We start from the raw sequence: 21324 nt of genomic DNA, 5'->3' as shown, positions 1-21324 counted from the left end.
ACAATTTTCTCTATGAATCCAAGTGATAGCATAGATATAGTCAAATATATGTATACTTTCCATGAAAAGTAATATACAGATATGTACCATGTTTCATTACAACACTATGGACAAGCTACAATGTAGCATGAAACTGTAAATTTACAAGGGATCATGATAAATTTACAAAGTGTCACTGCTTTGTTAAGCTATTTCTTCACTGAAAAATAGGAAGCCATGTCTAAGTATTTATGGTCTAAGTATTTATTTTATCTAAGTAAAAAATTTTACTTAAAACCATTTTTCCATGATTTGTGGTTGATAAACTTTTAATTTATGTACCTATTTCCAAGTTTATCTATATAACAACTGAAAAGAAGAAAACATATTTTTCTACCAGACTTTAAAATATATACATATATAGATATAGGTATTTCGGGGGAAAAAACTCACCAATTTTTTCATCCAAGCACATAATTTTCTCCTGAGTAAGCTGTAGCTCATACTTTTTCTTAGCAAGATGTCGTTGAGTATCAGAGAGATCTTTTTCTGTATTTTCATATAAAAGTCTGTAAACATTTTAATAATAATACTAATTCTGAAATTTTTATGCTTTATCAACTTTTTAGGGTATTTAAATCTAAAAACTGGTTAATAACAGTAATATACATTTTTTCTAATATTTTCTTTATAAAAGTAAATTATAGAAAGTTTGGAGAATCAAGTAAAAAGGGATCCTTAATCCACCACTCCATAAAAAGCTACTATTAGTATTTTGGTGTTCACTATTCAGTATTTTTTTCACAATATGTATTTTAAAGTTACTATACTATAAATTCAAAATTGAATCCTTTATCATTTTTAATCAATTTTTTATTTTTATTATTTTTTATCACTTATACTTAATCTTTAATATTTTTCAGTCCTATAATACCGCTCTCCAAATCACCATTTTCTGGCTGAGAAGTATTATATGAGCAATAGCTATTACTTTAAGTAAATACAATCATTTATTTAAGTACTCCCCTATTATTGGACATTTAAGTTCATTTTGTTTTTTTGCTATTATTAACAAATTTCTAATGAACAGAACTTCATTCCACAAACATTTGTTAGGTGCCTAGTATGTACCAGGCACTGGGTGCTGAGGAAGCTATGGTGAAGTAGGTAGGCATAGTCAATAAACAATTTAACAGACTGTAATTTCTGGCAATATGGAAATAAGATAATCAGAAAGTCATCTGCAAAAATGCTTAGACACACTAAATAAGATGTATGAAGCATCATTTTTTAAAAAGATTTTATTTAATTCATGAGAGGGACAGAGAGGCAGAGACACAGGCAGAGGGAGAAGCAGGCTCCCTGCAGGGAACCGATGCAGGACTCAATCCCAGGACCCCGCAATCATGACCTGAGCAGAAAGCAGCACTGAGCCACCTAGGCGCCCATGAAGCATCATTTTAAATGTATAGAAAACTTATAAGAATTTGTAAGATAAATCAGAGCCGTAAGACTATGAACTAGTATTATATGTGGCTGGGATTTCCCTGTCTCAGTAGCCTAAGGTCTTGTGTTTTAACTCAGAAACAGAAGATGAGGACGTAGAGATGTCTGCAATACAAGTATGAGACCTCGGGTGCCTGGGTGGCTCTGTTGGTTAAACATCTGCCTTCAGGTCAGGTCATGATCCTGGAGTCCTAGGATCAAGCCCCACATTGGGCTCACTGCTCAGTTAAGAGCCTGCTTCTCCCTCTCCTTCTGTCCCTCTCTCTGTCCTTCTCTCTCACTCTCCCACTGTCTCCAATAAATAAATAAAACCTTTAAAAAACCCCACAAGAATGAGAACTACGATCCTCCAATGAAAGCCAGTGAAACCTATACCATTAGTGGAAATAATGGAAAGCTATATCATTTCCACTAATAGAAATGTCAAACTAGAGAAAATCAGCTCATTAACCATTACTAGGCACAGGGTAACAGTAACAACTAAAAGTCTTTCTTGAGAATTCTTTTTTTTTATTTAAAAAAATTTTAAGATTTTATTCATTCATTCATTCATTCATTCATTCATTCGAGACACACAGAGAGAGGGAGAGACATAGGCAGAGGGAAAAGCAGGCTCCCCACAGTGGGCCCCATGCAGGACTCAATCCCCAGAGCCTGGGATCACAATCCGAGCCAAAGGCAGACACTTAACTACTGAGCCAAAAGAATTTGTAGCTAGACCATATAAAGGACTTTCATAAGTTAATGATAAAAAGATAAACAACCAATTAAATATGGGCAAATATTTGAAGAGACATTTCACTAAAGAGGATAGAAGAATGGCAAATAAGTAAATGACCAGATGATCAACATCACTAATCATTAGGGAAAAGTAGTTAAAACCACAGTAAGATACTATACATCTACCCATATTACTAAAATTAAAAGACAGAAAAAGTGTGGGCAAAGATATAAAGCAACTGGAAGATATAAAGCACCTGCTAGTGGGAATACAAAATGTTAAAACCATATTGGAAAACTGTTTGAAAATTTCTCCAGAGTTAAACATATCTATCATATGATTCAACCATCCTAATCCTTGGTATTTACTAAATATATATATATGTGTATATATTCATATATACACACACATATATATATATACATACACACACACACACAGACTTTTGTTTGTAGCTGTACTTGTTAGAACATAAAAGTGGAAACAAATCAAATATCTATTTGACATATCAATATAACAGAATACTATTCAACAATAAAAACAAATTAACTTCAGATATAATATAGATAAATCTCAAAGTAATTATGTCCAGTGAAAGCAGCTCAATGAAGAGTACATAGTATATTCCATTTAGATAAAATTCTAGAACACTTGAATTAATTTTTTTAAAGATTTTATTCATTTATTCATGAGAGACAGAGAGACAGAGAGGGGCAGGGACATAGACAGAGGGAGAAGCAGGTTCCATGCAAGGAGCCTGATGTGGGACTCGATCCCAGGACTCTAGCATCATGCCCGGGGCCAAAGGCAGGCGCCAAACTGCTGAGCCACCCAGGGATCCCTACACTTCAACTAATTGAATAATGACAGAAGGATCAATAGTTCCTTGAGGAGGGAATGGCAGGTGGGAAGAGCATCAGGGAAGAAAAAGAAATACAAGGAAACTTTTGAGGATGAGAGATATATTCATTATATTATGAGGATAATTTAATACATGTATATATATATATGACAAAGTTTATTAAATTGTAACTCTTAAGTATGTGCAGGTAACTCATATTGTATGTCAATTATAGTATAATAAAATTGAAAAAAAACAATAAAGCTAAAAGGTAGAAGTGTGTGTATAAGTAGAAATGCTATTATCTCGATAATATGTATCCCCAAATAATGCAAAAATAGGGAGATTGAAATATTGAAAGATCGAATTTGAATTAAAAAAAGATTGAAGTACTCATACTGATGAAGTCCACAGAAGATAAATCATAAAAAGCTCCAATTTAACACATAAAAGTGAATGTTAAGATTATTAAAATTAGAAGATTTGTTTCACTTAGTTTTTCTTTTTTGTATTTTTAAAATTTTATTTAAATTCAATTAACATATAATGTATTATTGGTTTCAGAGATAGAGGTCAGTGACTCATCAGTCTCATATAATACCCAGTGCTCATTACATCACGTGCCCTTCTTAATGTTCATCACCCAGTTTACCCTGTCCCCCTACCCAATCCCCTCCAGTGACTCTCAGTTTGATTCCTATGCTTAAGAGTCTTTTATGCTTTGTCTCCCTCTCTGTCTTGTTTTATGTTTTACTCTCCTCCCCTACTATTCTGTTTTTTTTTTTTTTTAAAGATTTTATTTACTTACTCATGAGAGACACAGAAAGAGGCATAGACAGAGGCAGAGGGAGAAGCAGACTCCATGCAGGAAGCCTGATGTGGGACTCGATCCCAGGACTGTGGGATCATGCCCTGGGCTAAAGGCAGACAGTCACTCAACTGCTGAGCCACCAAGGCATCCCCTCTGTTTTATTTCTTAAATTCCACATATGAGTGAGATAATTGTCTTTCTATGATTGACTTATTTCACTTAGTGTAACATCCTCTAGTTCCATCCACCTCATTGCAAATGGCAAGATTTCATTTTTTTTTGACAGATGACTAGTAGAGTCCACTGTATATACATATATAACACATCTTTTATCCACTCATCTGCCGATGGATATCTGGGCTCTTTCCGTAGTCTATTATGGACACTGCTGCTATAAACATGGGGTGTGTAGGGACTCCTTCAGATCACTACATTTGTATCTTTGGGGTATATACCCAGTAGTGCAATTGCTGGGTCATTGGGTAACTCTATTTTCAACTTTTTGAGGAACCTCTATACTCTTTTCTAGAGTGGCTGCACCAGCTTGCATTCCCACCAACACTGTAAGAGGCTTCCCCTTTCTCTACATCCTCACCAACATCTGTCATTTCCTGACTTGTAATTTTAGTTATTTAGTATCTTATTGTGGTTTTGATTTGTATTTCCCTGATGCTAATTGATAATGAGCATTTTTTCATGTGTCTGGTGGCCATTTGTATGCCTTTTTTGGAGAAATGTCTGTTCAGGTGTTCTGCCCATTTCTTGATTGGATTACTCTCTGAGTTGCTGAGTATGATAAGTTCTTTATAGATTTTGGATACTGGCCCTTTATCTGATGTACCATTTGCAAATATCTTCTCTCATTCTGTAGGTTACCTTTTGGTTTCATTGACTGTTTACTGTGCAGAAGCTTTTTATCTTGATGAAGTCCCAATAGTTCATTTTTGCCTTTGTTTCCCTTGCTTTTGGAGACATGTTAAGCAAGAAGTTGCTTCTACCGAGGTCAAAGAGGTTGCTGCCTGTGTTCTCCTCTAGGATTTTGATGAATTCCTCTAGGATTTTGTTTTTTTTTGTTTTTTTTTTTAATATTTTTTTCTTTATTTATTTATGATAGTCACACAGAGAGAGAGAGAGAGAGAGAGAGAGAGAGAGAGAGGCAGAGACATAGGCAGAGGGAGAAGCAGGCTCCATGCACCGGGAGCCCGACGTGGGATTCGATCCCGGGTCTCCAGGATCACGCCCTGGGCCAAAGGCAGGCGCCAAACCGCTGCGCCACCCAGGGATCCCTCCTCTAGGATTTTGATGTGAGACGCCTCACATTTAGGTCTTTCATCCATTTTGAGTCTGTTTTTATATATGATGTGAGGAAGTGATCCAGTTTCATTCTTCTGCATGTAGCTGTCCAATTTTTCCAACAATATTTGTTGAAGAGACCGTCTTCAACTCAAATACATGGAGGTTAAAAAGCATCCTACTAAAAAATAAATGGGTCAACCAGGAAATAAAAGAATAATTTTTAAAATTCATGGAAACAAATGAAAATGAAAGCACAACTGTTCAAAACCTTTGGGATGCAGCAAAGGCAGTCCTAAAAGGGAAGTATATAGCAACATAGGCCTTTCTCAAAAAACAAGAAAAGTCTCAAACACTAGACCTAAACTTACACCTAATGGAGCTGGAGAAAGAACAGCAAATAAAACCTAAACTCAGCACGAGAAGAGTAGAGAAGAAATCAATGAAATAGAAACCAAATGAACAGTAGAATGGATCAACAAAACTAAGAGCTGGTTCTTTGAAAGAATTAATAAGAATGATAATCCCCTGGCTAGACTTATCAAAAAGAAAAGAGAAAGGACCTAAATAAATAAAATCATGAATGAAAGGGGAGAGATCACAACCAATACTGAAGAAACACAAACAAATAAGAACATATTATGAGCAAATTTATGCCAACAAATTAGGCTATCTGGAAATAGACGCATTCCTAGAGATATATAAACTACCAAAACTGAGACAGGAAGAAATAAAAATCTGAAAAGACCCACAACCAGCAAGAAAATTGAAGCAGTAATCAAAACCTCCCAATAAACAAGAGTCCAGGGCCAGATAGCTTTCCAGGGGAATTCTACCAAACATTTAAAGAAGAATTAATACCTATTCTTCTGAAGCTGTTTCAGAAAACAGAAATGGAAGGAAAACTTTCAAACTTTTTCTATGAGGTCAGCATCACTTTGATCCCAAAACTAGACAAAGATCCCGCCAAAAAGGAGAATTACAGACCACTATCCCTGACGAACACGCACACCAAAATTCTCACCAAAATACTAGCTAATCAAACAGTACATTAAAAGAATTATTCGGGCAGCCCAGGTGGCTCAGAGGTTAAGCGCTGCCTTTGGCCCAGGGTGTGGTCCTGGAGACCTGGGATCGAGTCCCACATCAGGCTCCCTGCACAGAATGGAGCCTGTTTCTCCCTCTGCCTGTGTCTGTGCATCCCCCCTGTGTCTCTCATGAATAAATAAATTAAATATTTAAAAAATAATAATAAAAGGATTATTCACAGACACTTGAGTGGCTCAGTGGTTGAGCGCTTGCCTTTGGCTCAGGTCATGATCCTGGGGTCCTGGGATGGAGTCTTGCATCTGGCTCACTGCAGGGACTCTGCTTCTCCCTCTGCCTCCCTCTCTGTGTCTCTCATTAATAAACAAATAAAATCTTTAAAAAAAAATAAGGATTATTCACCATGACCAAGTGGGTTTATTCCAGGGCTGCAAGGGTGGTTCAACATCTACAAATCAATCAATGTAATACACTACATTAATAAAAGAAAGGACAAGACTCAAATGATCCTCTCAATAGCTTCAGAAAAAGCATTTGACAAAGTACAGCATCCTTTCTTGATTAAAACTCTCCACCTTGCAGGGACAGAGGGAATATATGTCAATATCATAAAAGCCCACAGCAAATATCATTCTCAATGGGAAAAAACTGAGAGCTTTTCCCTAAGGTCAGGAACACAGCTGGGATATCCACTCTCACCACTGTTGTTCAAAATAGTACTAAAAGTCTTAGCCTCAGCAATCAGACAACAAAAAGAAATAAAAGGCATCTGAATCAGCAAAGAAGTAGTCAAACTATCACTCTTTGCAGATGACATGGTAGTCTATATGGAAAACTGAAAAGACATGATTCCAAAATTGCTAGAACTCATACAGGAATTCAGCAAAGTGGCAGGATATAAAATCAATGCACAGAAATCAGTTGCATTTCTATACACTAACAATGAGACAGAAAAAAGAGAAATTAAGGAGTCAGCCCTATTTACAATTGCACCCAAAGACATAAGATACCTAGGAATAAACCTAACCAAAGAGGCAAAATATCTGTACTCAGAAAACTATAGAACACTCATGAAAGGAATTGAAAAGAAACGGAAAAATGTTCCATGCTCATGGACTGGAAGAACAAATACTGTTAAAATGTCTGCTTCACTTAGTAACAGTTCAACTGTTCAGAACAATGCTTTCAATGAGAATAAACTAGAAAATCTGGGGAGCAGTGGCAGCATGGAGTTAAGTGGGCAGTGAAGAATTATTTGATCAAGATTTGAGAAGAAAGAAAAATAGGTAGGTCTGGAATATGAAAGTTGTTTTCCAATCTTAAAGAAATTTTTGAGTCAACTAAAGGTAGAGACTGAAAAGCTGAGTAACAACTGTGACAATCTCAAGAAGTTAGGGTACAAAAACAGGAGTCCAGTCACGAAGGGTGGTACAAAAATAGGAGTCCTTTCACAAAGGGTGAAAGCTTGAGTAACCACCTTTCCCCCACACATACAAATTTGTTTGGGATGCTGAATAGTTAAACCAAAATATTTAAGGGTAGCTTCAACTTATCTCAGTTCAGACAAAAACAAATATATATCCTCTCTGGAGGAAAATAACATCCTAGGTTCAAATGATTTCTATACGTTTTCATATTCAGTATTCTACACTCAATCAAAAATAACCAGACACAGGATGCCTGGGTGGCTCGGTAATTGTATGCCTGCCTTCGGCCCAGGACATGATCCTGGAGTCCCAGGATCAAGTCCCACATCGGGCTCCCTTTCTCTGCCTTTCTCTGTGTGTTTCTCATAAATAAATAAATAAAATATTTAAAAAATAACCAGACACACAAAATACATATGAATGGGAAAAAGTTAAGAAAAACAAAAGATACCAAAAATAGACCCAATAAAAATAGAGCCATACAGAATCAAGATAATGGAGTTATCAAAAACAGAACTTAGGGCAGCCCCGGTGGCGCAGAGGTTTAGTGCCGCCTGCAGCCCAGGACGTGATCCTGGGACCCTGGATCGAGTCCCACATCAGGCTGTCTGCATGATGCCTGCTTCTCCCTCTGCCTGTGTCTCTGCCTCTCTCTCTATGTGTCTCTATGAATGAATAAATAAAATCTTTAAAAAAAAAAAACAGAACTTAAAAAAAAAACTATAGTTAATATATCTAAGGAGATAAAAGCCAAGATAGAAGGTTTTTTTTTTTTTTTTAAGATTTTATTTATTCATGAGAGACAGAGAGAAAAGCAGAGACACGGGCAGAGGGAGAAACAGGCTCTATGCAGGGAGTCCGATGTGGGACTTGATCCCAGGACTCTGGGATTGCGCCCTGAGCTTAAGGCAGATCCTCAAACTCTGAGCTACCCAGGTGTCCCCAAGATAGAAGATCTCTAGAGGGACTTGAAAAAATATATTTTAAAAATGTCAAATATAAATTCCAGAAATGAAAAATGCAAAAACCAAAATTAATTCAACCGATAGCTTTAACAGCAGGTTTAACACAATTGAAGAGGAAATGGGTGAACTAGAAGAAAGGTCAGGAAAAAAGATTAAAAGATGAAGGGGCAAAAGTACCATCTGAAATGAAAACAGTGGAGAGTTTTCTAAAACTAATGAAGGCTATCAAACAACAAAGTCAAAATATCTTAAAAACCTAAGGATAAATAAAAAGAAAACCACACCTAGGAACATTTAGTAGATAAAAAGCAAACATTAAAAGAATATCTTACAAGTAGAGGGGAAAAGATAAATTGTACTCAACAGATCAAAAATAAACTGATACAGGTAGAGTTACTATGCTGCTCTGTCCCTGGGCACTCTGGCTGCCCAGGAAGACATCAGGGGAGCTACCACTGTATCCTTGGCTCATGGAAGAAGGTAGCAAGGGGTTTCAGTGGTGCTATTACAAAAGCTTACTTAGCTTTTAGTGAAGAACTAACTACAGTGGACAATGGAGACAAAACATTCTCTGCACAATTCCTATTATGAAATTCTACCTAATTATCTTTATTCAACATGCATCTGGGGGAAAAAACACTGTCTACAGGATGGTATATAGTAAATCAACAAAAAGAAAAACTTTGAAAATACAGTGAAATTCCACTGTAGTCCAAATGAAGAATCTTTTAAAATGCCTTGACAAATTATCTTCTAAGCTTTTTTCTTGTAAAGTAGCATTTAAAAATGCAAGCAAAGGGGTGCCTGGCTGGCTCAGTCGGTGGATCGTGCAACCCTTGATTGAGGTTGTGGGTTCAAGCCCCACATTGGGTATAGTGATTACTTTTTTAAAAATCTTTAAAAAATGCATGTTAAAAATCAGAAGCATAAATGTAACAAGCCTATCAATTTATAAAATGATGGCTCCTGAAAGACAAATGGACTGTGGCAAAACCTTCCAGTGTACACCACAGCTACTCTTCTGCTATTACACTGCAGCCATATACTTTCCAAAATAGCCATTTCCCTTGTACAATACAGGGATCCATCTATTAAGAAAAACAGAAAGGAAAACTACATGCATAATCAGAAGTTCTCAAATCAAACCTTTAAATCACTGACCAATAAACTCACACCTAAGATAGACATTTAAGCAATAGAAACCTCAGAAATAAAGCTGGTAACCTTTGGCAGACTCTCGTAATGCTAGTATCAGAAAAGACTTTTACAGGGCAGCCTGGGTGACTCAGTGGTTTAGCACCATCTTCAGCTCAGGGCGTGATCCTGGAGACCAGGGATCGAGTCACATGGCAGGCTCCTTGCATGGAGCCTGCTTCTCCCTCTGCCTGTGTGTCTCTGCCTCTCTCCCTGTCTCTCATGAATAAATAAATAAAATCTTAAAAAAAAAAAAAAAAAGACTTTTACAACTCCAAGGTATATTTAGAACTTTAAGCAACCTACGTTTCTTTTTTTTCCCCAAATGCTCAGAGTCTCAGAATAGATTTTGGTTGCTTCCAAGCTTGGGCAATCATGATTAAAGCTGCTGTAATCTTGTGTAGGTTTTTGTGCCACACAAAGATTTCAACTACTTTGGGGCACCTGGGTGGCTCAGTAGTTGAGTGTCTGTCTTTGGCTCGGGTCATGATCCTGGGGTCCTGGAATCGAGTCCCACATCAGGCTCCCCATAGGGAGCCTGCTTCTCCCTCTATGTCTCTGCCTCTGTGTGTGTCTCCTGAATAAAGAAAGAAAATATTAAAAAAAAAAAAAAAGATTTCAACTGCTTTGAGTAAATGCCACAGAATGCTGTACGGTAAGAGTATGTGTAGCTTTGCAGAAACTGCCACACTATCTAATAAAGTGGCTGTACCATTTTGAATTCCCACCAGCAATGAGTAAGAGTTCCTGCTGACCCACATCCTCACCAGCATTTGTTGTCAGTGACCCAGATTTTGTCCATTCTAATAGGTATGTAATGGTATCTCACTATTGTTTTAATTTGCATTTCCCTGATGACCTATGATGTGGAGTATCTTTTCATATGCTTATTTACCATTTGTATATCTTCTTTGTGGAGGTCTGCTAAGGTCTTCAGCCCATTTTTTAATTGGATTGTTTGTTAGAGTTTTTAAAAGGTCGTTTGTATGTTTTGGATAACAGTTATCAGCTGTGTCTTTGGCAAATATTTTCTCACGGTCTGTGGCTTGGCTTCTCATTTTCTTGACATTGTCTTTTGCAGAGCATAAGTCTTTAATTTATTTAAGTATAGTTAATCAATTATTTCTTGCGAGGATCATGTCTTTGCTGGTGTATCTAAAAAGTCATTAACATACTCAAGGTCACTTAAGTTTTCTCTGTCATCTTCTAGAAGTTTTACAGTTTTGCATTCTACATTTAGGAATATGACCCATTTTGAGTTAATTTGAAGGGTGTGATATCTGTGTTGCAATTTTTTTTTTTTTTTTTTTGGCATGTGGATATCTAGTAGCTCCAGTACTGTTTGTGGAAAAGACTATCTCTGCTCTATTATATTGCCTTTGCTCCTTTGTCAAAGATCAATTGACTATATTTATGCAGGTTTATTTCTGGGCTCTCTATTCCATTCCATTGACCTATTTGTCTACTCTTTTACCAATACAACACTGTCTTCATCATTGTAGCTTTATAGTAAGTCTTGAAATCAAGTACTATCAGTACTCCAACTTAGTCTTTCTTCAATATTCTGTTGCTTATTCTTTTGCCTCTCCATATAAAATGTTTGTTGATACCCACAAATAACTTGCTTGATTTTGATTTGAACTTACTGAATCTATAGATCAAGATGGGAAAAATGGACATCTTGAAAATATTAAGTTTTCCTATCCATGAACATAGAATTTTTTTTAAAAGATAGATTTATTTGAGAGAGAGTGTGTGTGTGTATGAGTGGGGAGAAGGGGCAGAGGAGAGAGGGAATCCTAAAGAAGACTCCCTGCTGAATGCAGAGCTCAATGCAGGGCCCAATCTGTGACCCTGAGATCATAACCTGAGCCGGGACCTGAGACAAAAATCAAGAGTCAGATGCTTAACTGACTGAGCTAATAACCCTGGCACCCCCAGAATATTTTTCAGTTTATTTAGTTTCTCTTTGATTTCTTTCATCAATTTTGTACCTTTTCTCATATAGATCTTATACATAATTTGATAGATTTATACTTCAGTATTTCATTTGGTACTAATATAAATGGTACCATGTTTTCAATTTTAAATTCCACTTCTTCATTGCTAGTATAAAAAAAAGCAATTGATTTTATATATTAACCTCATCTCCTACAACCTTGTTGTTATTGCTTACTCATTCTAGACTCTTTTTATTGATACTTTTGGATTTTCTACATAGAATATCATGTCATCTGCAATAGATTTTAATACTGAAATCTTACTAGTCTCAAATACCCAGACCCAAATTGAACCAGTCTTGGAATCACTGGACACAAAGACCCAAAACTAACTTTTTATTAACAGCTTTATCAAACATTCAACTATATGGAAAAATCTTCTTGGGCCTAGAGATACTTGATACACTGATGCAGACACACAGATTTTAAAAAAAAATCTACTTCTAGGAAATATTCTGAGAATACTCCAGCTCTTTACTATTATTGTCTGACATAGAAATTCAAACAGAAGAACTTCTGCTACTAAAATATACCTGTTTAGAAAGAAAAGTTCATTTAAGCAGCATAGGTACATAGATAATGAATACTAGTTCTGAAACACTGGGGATTTTCTTCTTCACCGACAGTGAACCCCAAATAGAAATTGATTCATTTCTTTTTTGGCTGATTTGGCTTGGAACACTACGGAACCTCAGTTTAGAGATACAGAAATCCAGACATATGCTCAACTATGCCCAGGACTCAATTTCTAGTGAGTGTTCACACACAGGACAAAACTTGTAATTTTCTCAACAACTGACAAAACAGAAAACAGGAACAACAATATTTTAACTATATTGAATGTAGTTCAATCTCTTCTGAGTAGATTGTGATTCCTTGCCTTTTGTACATGTAAACTTGAAACCTATAATGTGAATATATTACAAAAGTAGGATGATATTGATCTATAAAAATTAAACTGACAGCTGATGTCTCAGCAGAAATAAGTCATAAGAGAGTGCAAAGATACTATTAAGGTGTTAAAATAAAAATAATTCCCAATCTTTATAATTGTCTACCTAGTGAAAATATCCTTCAATATCACCAAGGTTACAACAGAGGTGGTGAGAAATTTTCTGCTTTTGGGTATATTTTAAAGACAAAACAAATTGGATTGGATATGGATATATGAAATCACAGATCACTCAAGGTTTCAGGGCAAGAATTACATGAAGAGACTTTTCATTTACTGAGATGGGAAGACTGAAAGAGCAGATTTATGAATTTCAGAGGGTGAAGGGTAGTGTATAGCACAACTCAGGTTTGAAAATGTTAAGCTTGAGATGTCTATTACACATCCCAGTGAAAATAAAAAGGAGGTGGTTGGACATTGAAGTCTGGACTTCAAGAGAGAACACCATGCTACAGGTATATATTTGAGAATCCAAAGTAAATACATGAGACTGGATGAGTTCACTGGGGGATGAATATAAATATAAGAAGACAAATAGTCTAAGGACTGAGCTCAGGGACACTCCAACATTTGCAGGTCATGGAGATGAGAAGGAACTAGCAACAGAAACTGAGAAAGGACAGTCAACGAGATGAAAAGAAAATCAAATGAGCATGGTACCTCAGAAGCCAAATGAAGAAAGCATTTAAAGGAGTAGAGCAAAGATGCAACTGATATCTTTGTCAAATGTTGCTGATAGGTTAAATAAAATGAAGACTGGGGTCTGACACTGAATTGAGCAACATGAAAGTAAATATTACCTTGAAAAAAGTTTTCATAGGGGCAGCCACGGTGGTGCAGTGGTTTAGCACCGCCTGTAGCCCAGGTGTGATCCTGGAGACCCTGGATCGAGCCCCATGTCAGGCTCTCTGCATGGTGCCTGCTTCATCTCTGCCTGTGTCTCTGCCTCTCTCTCTCTGTGTCTCTATGAATAAAGTCTTAAAAAAAAAAAGTTTTCATAAAATGATGAGAGAAAAAGGGAGATTATAGTAGGTTTAAAAGAACATCCGAAAAAAAAAAATAAAAGAACAAAATGCAAGACATTGGAGCCAGAAATTTAGACAACTCTTTCAATAAAATCTCTGTAAATAAGACACAAAATTTATTTATTTTTTTATTATTATTTTTTTTAAGACACAAAATTTAGTACAAATACGTAATGTATCTGAATAACATGATTACAAATCTGAACTAAGGACAAATACAAAAACACTGCACCCAACTATTTCAGAATTAACAAATTTCTCAAGTATACACTGAAAATTACCAAATATTGACCACTATGTAGACGGCAACACATTTCAGAAATTTGAAATCTAGTATGTTCTGCAAAATTATTTAATTAGCAAAAAGTCAATCAAAAAAATTAAAGTTCATTATGTTTTTGGTTACTTAAAATCACACTAAAAAATAACCAATAGGGGCAGCCCAGGTGGTTCAGCGGTTCAGCATCGACTTCAGCCCAGGGCATGATTCTGGAGACCCGGGATCGAGTCCCACGTCGGGCTCCCTGCATGGAGCCTGCTTCTCCCTCTGCCTGCGTCTCTGCCTCTCTCTCTCTCTCTCATGAATAAATAAATAAAAATCTTAAAAAAAAAATAACCAACAGATCAAGTAAGAAGTAATGATGAAAATCAGAAAAAAATTTTTAAAGGTTTTATTTATTCATGGGAGAGAGAGAGAGAGAGAGAGAGGCAGAGACGCAGGCAGAGGGAGAAGCAGGCTCCATGCAGGGAGCCCGACGTGGGACTCGATCCCGGGTCTCCAGGATCATGCCCTGGGCTGAAGGCGATGCTGAACCGCTGAGCCACCTGGGCTGCCCAAGAAAATATTTTATAAGAAGTAACTACATAACAAAACTTGTAGGATACATTTAAATAGGTATTTTGAGGAAAACTTAAGACCTTAAATGTTTATATGAGGGGGGAAAATAGGCCTGAAAAGTAATGACATAAGCATTTATGCGAAGAAATTAGGAAAAAAATTTAAAATCTAAAGAAAATAGAAGGAAATAATAAAGAACAAAACTTAATGAGGATGACCAAAGCAAAATGTTGGTCCTTTGAAAAGACTAATAATATACTAAAAAAGGGGAAATCATTACAGATTCTCTAGACATTAAAATCTTCATAGGATATTATAAACACTATTTAAAAAAAATTTTAAAATTTAGAGAAAACATACAAATGCCTTTGAATATATGTTGAATGGCATAAGAAGAGATTTCTAATTGTTCCTTTATCCATTAAACAAATAAAATAAAAATTTCCTTCAAAAAAAAAAAGTAAGACCCAAAAGGCTTCATTGGTTAAGTACTAAAACTCTAATATTATGCAAATTCTTCCAGGTAATGAAAGAAAAAAATGAATTGAGATTATTATAAAGTTTACATGATATTGATACCAAAATCTGATTTTAAGAAACCCCAAGAAAGGCAAGTTATTGGCCAATCTCAATTATAAAAATACATGTAAATATTTTAAAGCATAAACTGACACCAGAAATCTATAAAAAGTATAATTTATCCTGACTGATTTGACAAAACACATCTATCCCTAGGGGAAAAAATAAATCCTCTCAGTAAGTAATCTTTTAAAGGAATAAAAACTTTTAACTTTTTCAACCTGAAAGAAGAAATCTATGAAAAACATACAGCTAGCATCATACTAACTGTTGAGAATCTAAATGTTTCCACTTTTGATGTGGAACAGGACAAGGATGTCCACTTTACCATTTCTATTCAATGTTGTACTGGATGTTCCAGGCAGTGAAATAAGAAATAGAAAAAACAAAAACAAAAACAAGCATGCAGACTGAACATGTAAAACTGTCTTTGTTTGCAGATAACTTATCAACATAGAAAATTAAATGGATTGTACAAAGAGGCTATTAGAACTGAAAGGTAAATCTAGCAAAGTTGTAAAATACTAAATAAATATATAAAAATCAATTGTAGGACTTCTGGTTTTAACCCTGACAAATAAAAAGCTTAGAAACCATCATTTCTATTGTTATAACAACAAAAAGATGAACAAAATGAAAATCACAGACTTTCTGTGGCACATTAGAATAGTGAATTACAGAGTAAACTGCCAATTCAAAATCTTAAAAGAATAACCAATTTTTGTTCATCTGGAGCAGTAGCCACTGGAATCACAAATGGTTAAGAACACTTCAATAACAATTTTTTTTTTCAATAACAATTTTGACAGATTCCTAGAGGCTGAGTTTGCACTAACATGAGAATGAGAAGCTCCTAGAGGTCACAGTTTTTTAGGGGTCCCTGATAGCTTCAGTGTTTACCTAAAGGAGTTCCACTAGGTTCTCACAGGAGGATCTGAGAAAGATCCCCTCTGGCTCTGACAGGGGGAAAGTAATATTATGAAATATGCCCAGAGCATTTTCTATAAATAAGAGCTTACTCTTCAAGTAAAAAGACTTAACCAAGCCTTATCCAAGCTATAAAAGGACATTTCTCCCACCTTACCCTCTCTAGCCTTCCTGTTTTACATAAGTGGATAAAAAAAATAAAATAAAATAAAAGTTACAACAGTGGAAAAACACTTGTAAACATCATAGCCCAGAGACACAGGTCCACTAAAAGACTTAAATGTAAGTGTAAGACTAGAGAACATGTTGACCCCTCTCACCTTAACACCACACTAACAGGGCTCCATGATAATAACAGTGAATTACAACCACAGAGCTGCAAGATGCACACTGAGGAAGGGTACTCAAGGAAGCTTAAAGTCAAAAGGAGAAACAACAATCAGGACAAGAGAGGAATTTGAAGTCTCTGGCACCTACATCTACCACAAACATTGAACACAGCTCAATCGCCAGCCAAATTAACATAAACATTCACACTAAAGGCTTACTTACTTCAGTTAACACCCAATACAATATGTGTGGCTTCAACAAAAAAATTAGGAGCCATGCCAAAAGTCAAAAACACAACCCGAAGGATAAAACCAGACTCAAATATAGTACGCACATGGGAATTATCAGACAGGAAACTTTAAATAACTATGACTAATTGTTAAGGGCACTAATGGAAAAAGTAGACAATATGCAGTAACAGGTGGGTAACAATAAACAGAGATGGAAACTCTGAAAGAAAAGGAAATGCTAGAAAGCAAAAGATGTGACAAAAACGAAGAATGCTTTTGATGGTCTTGTCAGTAGTTTGGACACAGCCAAGCATAAATCACTGAGCTTAAAAACAGGTCAATAAAAACTTCCCAAACTGAAACGCAAAAAGAAAAAGAAAAACAAAAACAAAAACAAAAACAAAACAGAACATCCAAGAACTGTATTAACTGAAATACCAAAAGGAGAAAAAAGAAGAGAACAAGAGCCTAAGAAATATTTGAAGTAATTATAAAATAAATTCATGAGGATGAAAAGTACAATATAGGGAATATAGTCAATATTATAACTGTACAGTGATCTATGGTAACTACACTCATTGTGGTGAACATTTCATAAGGTATATAGTGTCAAATCACTATGTTTACACTTAAATATAAATCAACTATACTTCAATTTAAAAAAATGATTTAAGTAAGGCCAAAAAAATGTTGGCCTAGAACTTCCCAAAATTAATGCACAGTATCTACAGGAAGGGAACTATAAAACAATGATGAAAGAAATTAAAGATCTGAATAAATGGAGAAATATTCCATGTTGATGGATTGAAACATTCTGTATTAAGATACTCGTTCTCCCCAACCTGATTTACAGATTCAGTGCAAATCCAGTTAAAATCTCAGAAAGCTATTTTATAGGGATTTATTTTAGAGAGGTATGGATTCTAAATTTTATATGGAAAGGCAAAAGACTGAAAATAGCCAATACACTGCCAATGAAGAGAAAGTTGGAGGATTCACACTACCTAGTTTCAAGACTTACTATATGGTATAGTAATAAAGACAGCATTGTTTGGCAAAAGAATGCTCAAAATAGATCAATGGAACAAAATAGAGATCCCACACAAATATAAGCAATTGATCTTTGATAAAGGAGCAAAGACAATACAGAAAGGCCAGTATTTCAACAAATGGTGCTAGAACAATTTCAAGACACCCATATGCAAATTAAGTGAACTGAACTTACATCTTTCACAGAATTAACATAGATCATTGAACTTAAGCATAAGATGCAAAACTATACAACTTCTAGGAGAAAAATATGCACCCTTGGTTTTGGTAATGAGTTTTTAAATACAACACCAAAAATACGATCCATGAAAGTATAAGGTAAAGTTGAACTTCATCAAAATTTAAAATTTCTGCTTTGCAAAAGGCACCATTAAAAGAATGAAAAGATAAGACATAGATGGGAAGTATATATTTGCAAACCACATATTTGATAACAATATGTATCCAAAATATTCAAAGAATTCTTAAAACTCAACAATAAGTAAACAAAAAATTGGAAAATGGGCAAAATATCTAAACAGATGCCTCACCAAAGAAAATATACAGATGGCAAGTAACAATATGAAAAGATACTCCACATAAATTGTCATTAGCAAATTAAAACAATGAGATATTGCTATACACCTATTATAATGGTTAAATACAAAAATGTGACAATACCAAATGCTAATAAGGATATGGAGCAACGGAAACTCTCACTCATTGCTGGTGGGAATGCAAAATGGTATAGTCACCTTGACAGAGTTGAACAGTTTCTTATAAAGCTTAATACAGTTTTACTCTATGATTCACCAATTGTGCCCCTAAGTATTTACTGAACTGATCTGAAAACCTCTGTCCACACAAAAGCCTGCATATGAAAGTTTGCAACATGGGCCACCTGGGTGGCTCATTTGATTAAGTGTCTGCTTTTGTCTCCCGTCATGATCCCAGGGTCCTGGGATGGAGCCCCACATTGGGCTCCCTGCTCAGCGGGAAGCCTGCTTCTTCCTCTCCCTCCGCCTGCTGCTTCCCCTGCTTATGTTCTGTCTAACAAAGTAAATAAATAAAATCTTGAAAAAAAAAGAAAGAAAAAAAAGAAAGTTTACAGCAGGTTTATTCATAATTGCCAAAAACTGGAAGCAACCAAGATGTCCTTTAATATGTGCATGGATAAACACACTGTAGTATATACAGATGATAGATTATTATTCAATGATAAAAAGAAATAAGCTATCCAGGTATGAAAAAACATGAATGAACCTAAAATGCACATTACTAAGTGAAAGAAGCTAGTCTGAAAAGGTTGTACACTGTATGATCTCAATTATATGACGTTCTGGAAAAGGCAAACATTTCCTCAGCCAGGTGATCAAGGTCAAAATCAATGATAATAAATTTATGAACATTATGTACTCATAATACCATATATATATATATCCTAAAATGGCATTTTACCTCTGTGACCGCTCTCAAAAAGAAATTATCCAGTCTAATCATGACAAAAACAGCAGGCAAACCCCAACTGAGAGACATTCTACAAAATACCTGATCAGTATTCCTCAAAACTGTCAAGGTCATCAAAAACAAGGAAAGTATGAGGCTGTTATAGCCAAGAGAAGCCTAAGGAGACATGACAACTAAATGTAATTTTGTGTCCTGGCTAGGATCCTGAACAGAAAAAGGACATTAGAGGAAAACTAAGGAAATCTGAATATAGTATGGACTTCAGTTAGTAATGTATCAAATAACTGAATCATTAATTGTAACAATGTAATGTACTAGTGTAAGATGTTAATAAGAGAGGAAATTGGTATGAGGTATGTAGTAACTCTACCATCTTCACAATTGCTCTGTTAATCTAAAACTGTTGAAAATATTTATTACTGTTTATTTTTAAAAACAATTGTATTTTCATATATAAGCAATAAGCAATCAGAAAGTGAAATTTAAAAATTCCACTTCCAACAGCATCAAAAAATAGGAAATAAAGATAAATTTGAAAAAAGAAGTACAGGACCTATACACTAAAAACTACAAAACACTGCTGAGGAAAATTAAAGTTCTAAACAAACAACGGAGCAATATACTCTGCAAGTGGGATCTCTTCATATTCCTTAGATGTCACTTTTCCCAATTCCAATCAAATTCCCAAGCAGGTTTTTTTTGTATACACTGTGAAACTGATTCTAAAATTAAAATAAAATACAACAGAATAGCCAAAACTACTTTGAGAAAGAACAAAGTTGGAGGACTAACATTACCTAATCTGAAGACCTTAAAAACACACACACAAAGTAATTGGCTGGGCTATATTGGGATCAAGATATATACACAGAACAATCAAACATAATCATCAAGAAAAGGCCTATACATATATGGACAATTGACCTTCTACAAAATAAAAAAACAATATAGCATGGAAAGGATAGTTTTTCAACAAATACTGGAACAACTGGATATCTTTATGCAAAAAAAAAGTTAACTCTGATCTATATCTTGTACTATATACAAACTTTGAAATGGATAGCAGACTTAAACGTTAAGAACTATAATGTAGGGCAGCCCGAGTGGCTCAGCGGTTTAGCACCACCTTCAGCCCAGGGTGTGATCCTGGGGACCTAGGATGGAGTTCCGTGTCAGGCTCCCTGCATGGAGCCTGCTTCTCCCTCTGCCTGCATCTCTGCCTCTCTCCCTCTCTCTCCTCTCTGTGTTTCTCATGAATAAATAAATAAAATCTTAAAAAAAAAAAAAGAACAATAACGCTGCTGGAAGAAAACACAGAAGAAAAATTTAGTGACCTTATGCTTCACAAAAATTTCTTTAAAAGAATACAAAAACCTGAATATAATTTTTTTAAAAAATCAATAAATTTCACTTAATCAAAATGGAAAGCATTTGCTTTTTAAAACACACATAATAAAAAGGTAAGCCACATAGTGGGGAAAACCTGCAAAATATACCTGACATAGGACTTAGAATATAGAAAGGACTTTTACAATATAAACAATTCAATAGAAGTGTGCAAAAGATTTGAATAGACACTACAGAAGATGAATGTATGGTACATAAGCACATGCACAGATGCTCAAAATCATTAGTCATTAGGGAAGGCAAATTAAAACCATAATACATACCTATTATAATGCTTAAGATTAAAAGATAATGCATACCAAGTGTTGAGATGAGGCTACAGAACACCTGCAACACTCATACACTACTGGTGTAAATGTAAAATAAAATAGTACAGCCACCTTGGAAAATAGTTTAATATATTCTTCAAAAGTTAAACATTTATCCATCACATGATTCAGTTACTGTACTCTTATGTACTTCATCCAAGAAAAATAAAAGCTATGTCCAAAGATTCACGTAAGAAGACACAAGAATGTTTTATTTGTTATAGCTCCAAACTGGAAACAACTGAAATGTCCATATATTCATAAAATGGAATACTTCAGCAACAGAAAAGAATAAACTATTGATGATAGTATATGGATAAATTTCAAAATAATTATGCTGAGGGAAAACAGTTCCTAAAATAATATATACTATATGATTTCACGTATATAACATTTTAGAAAATCCAAACAAATCTCCAGGACAGAAGGCAAATCAGTGGTTGTTTAG

The 21324-nt window shown here is 35.2% G+C and overlaps 1 protein-coding gene across 8 annotated transcripts in view; it reads right to left on the bottom strand.

The window, feature by feature from the left end:
• Positions 1–21324, bottom strand: part of TSGA10 (testis specific 10) — a 135183-nt gene that overhangs the window by 86992 nt on the left and 26867 nt on the right. For all 8 annotated transcript variants that reach the window (XR_005365783.1, XM_038551033.1, XM_038551032.1 and 5 more), the window contains one exon: positions 433–548. Coding sequence is in view for 7 of the 8 variants with exons in the window: in XM_038551033.1 (XP_038406961.1) it covers positions 433–548 (116 nt within the window). In the remaining variant the exon portion in view is untranslated. The remainder of the gene's footprint in view (positions 1–432; positions 549–21324) is intronic.

Source organism: Canis lupus, chromosome 10 (assembly GCF_011100685.1).
Source record: "Canis lupus familiaris isolate Mischka breed German Shepherd chromosome 10, alternate assembly UU_Cfam_GSD_1.0, whole genome shotgun sequence".
NCBI classification, from domain to species: Eukaryota; Metazoa; Chordata; class Mammalia; order Carnivora; family Canidae; genus Canis; species Canis lupus.
The sequence above is the reverse complement of the archived record's forward strand: the minus strand, read 5'-3'. Positions and strand labels throughout refer to the sequence as shown.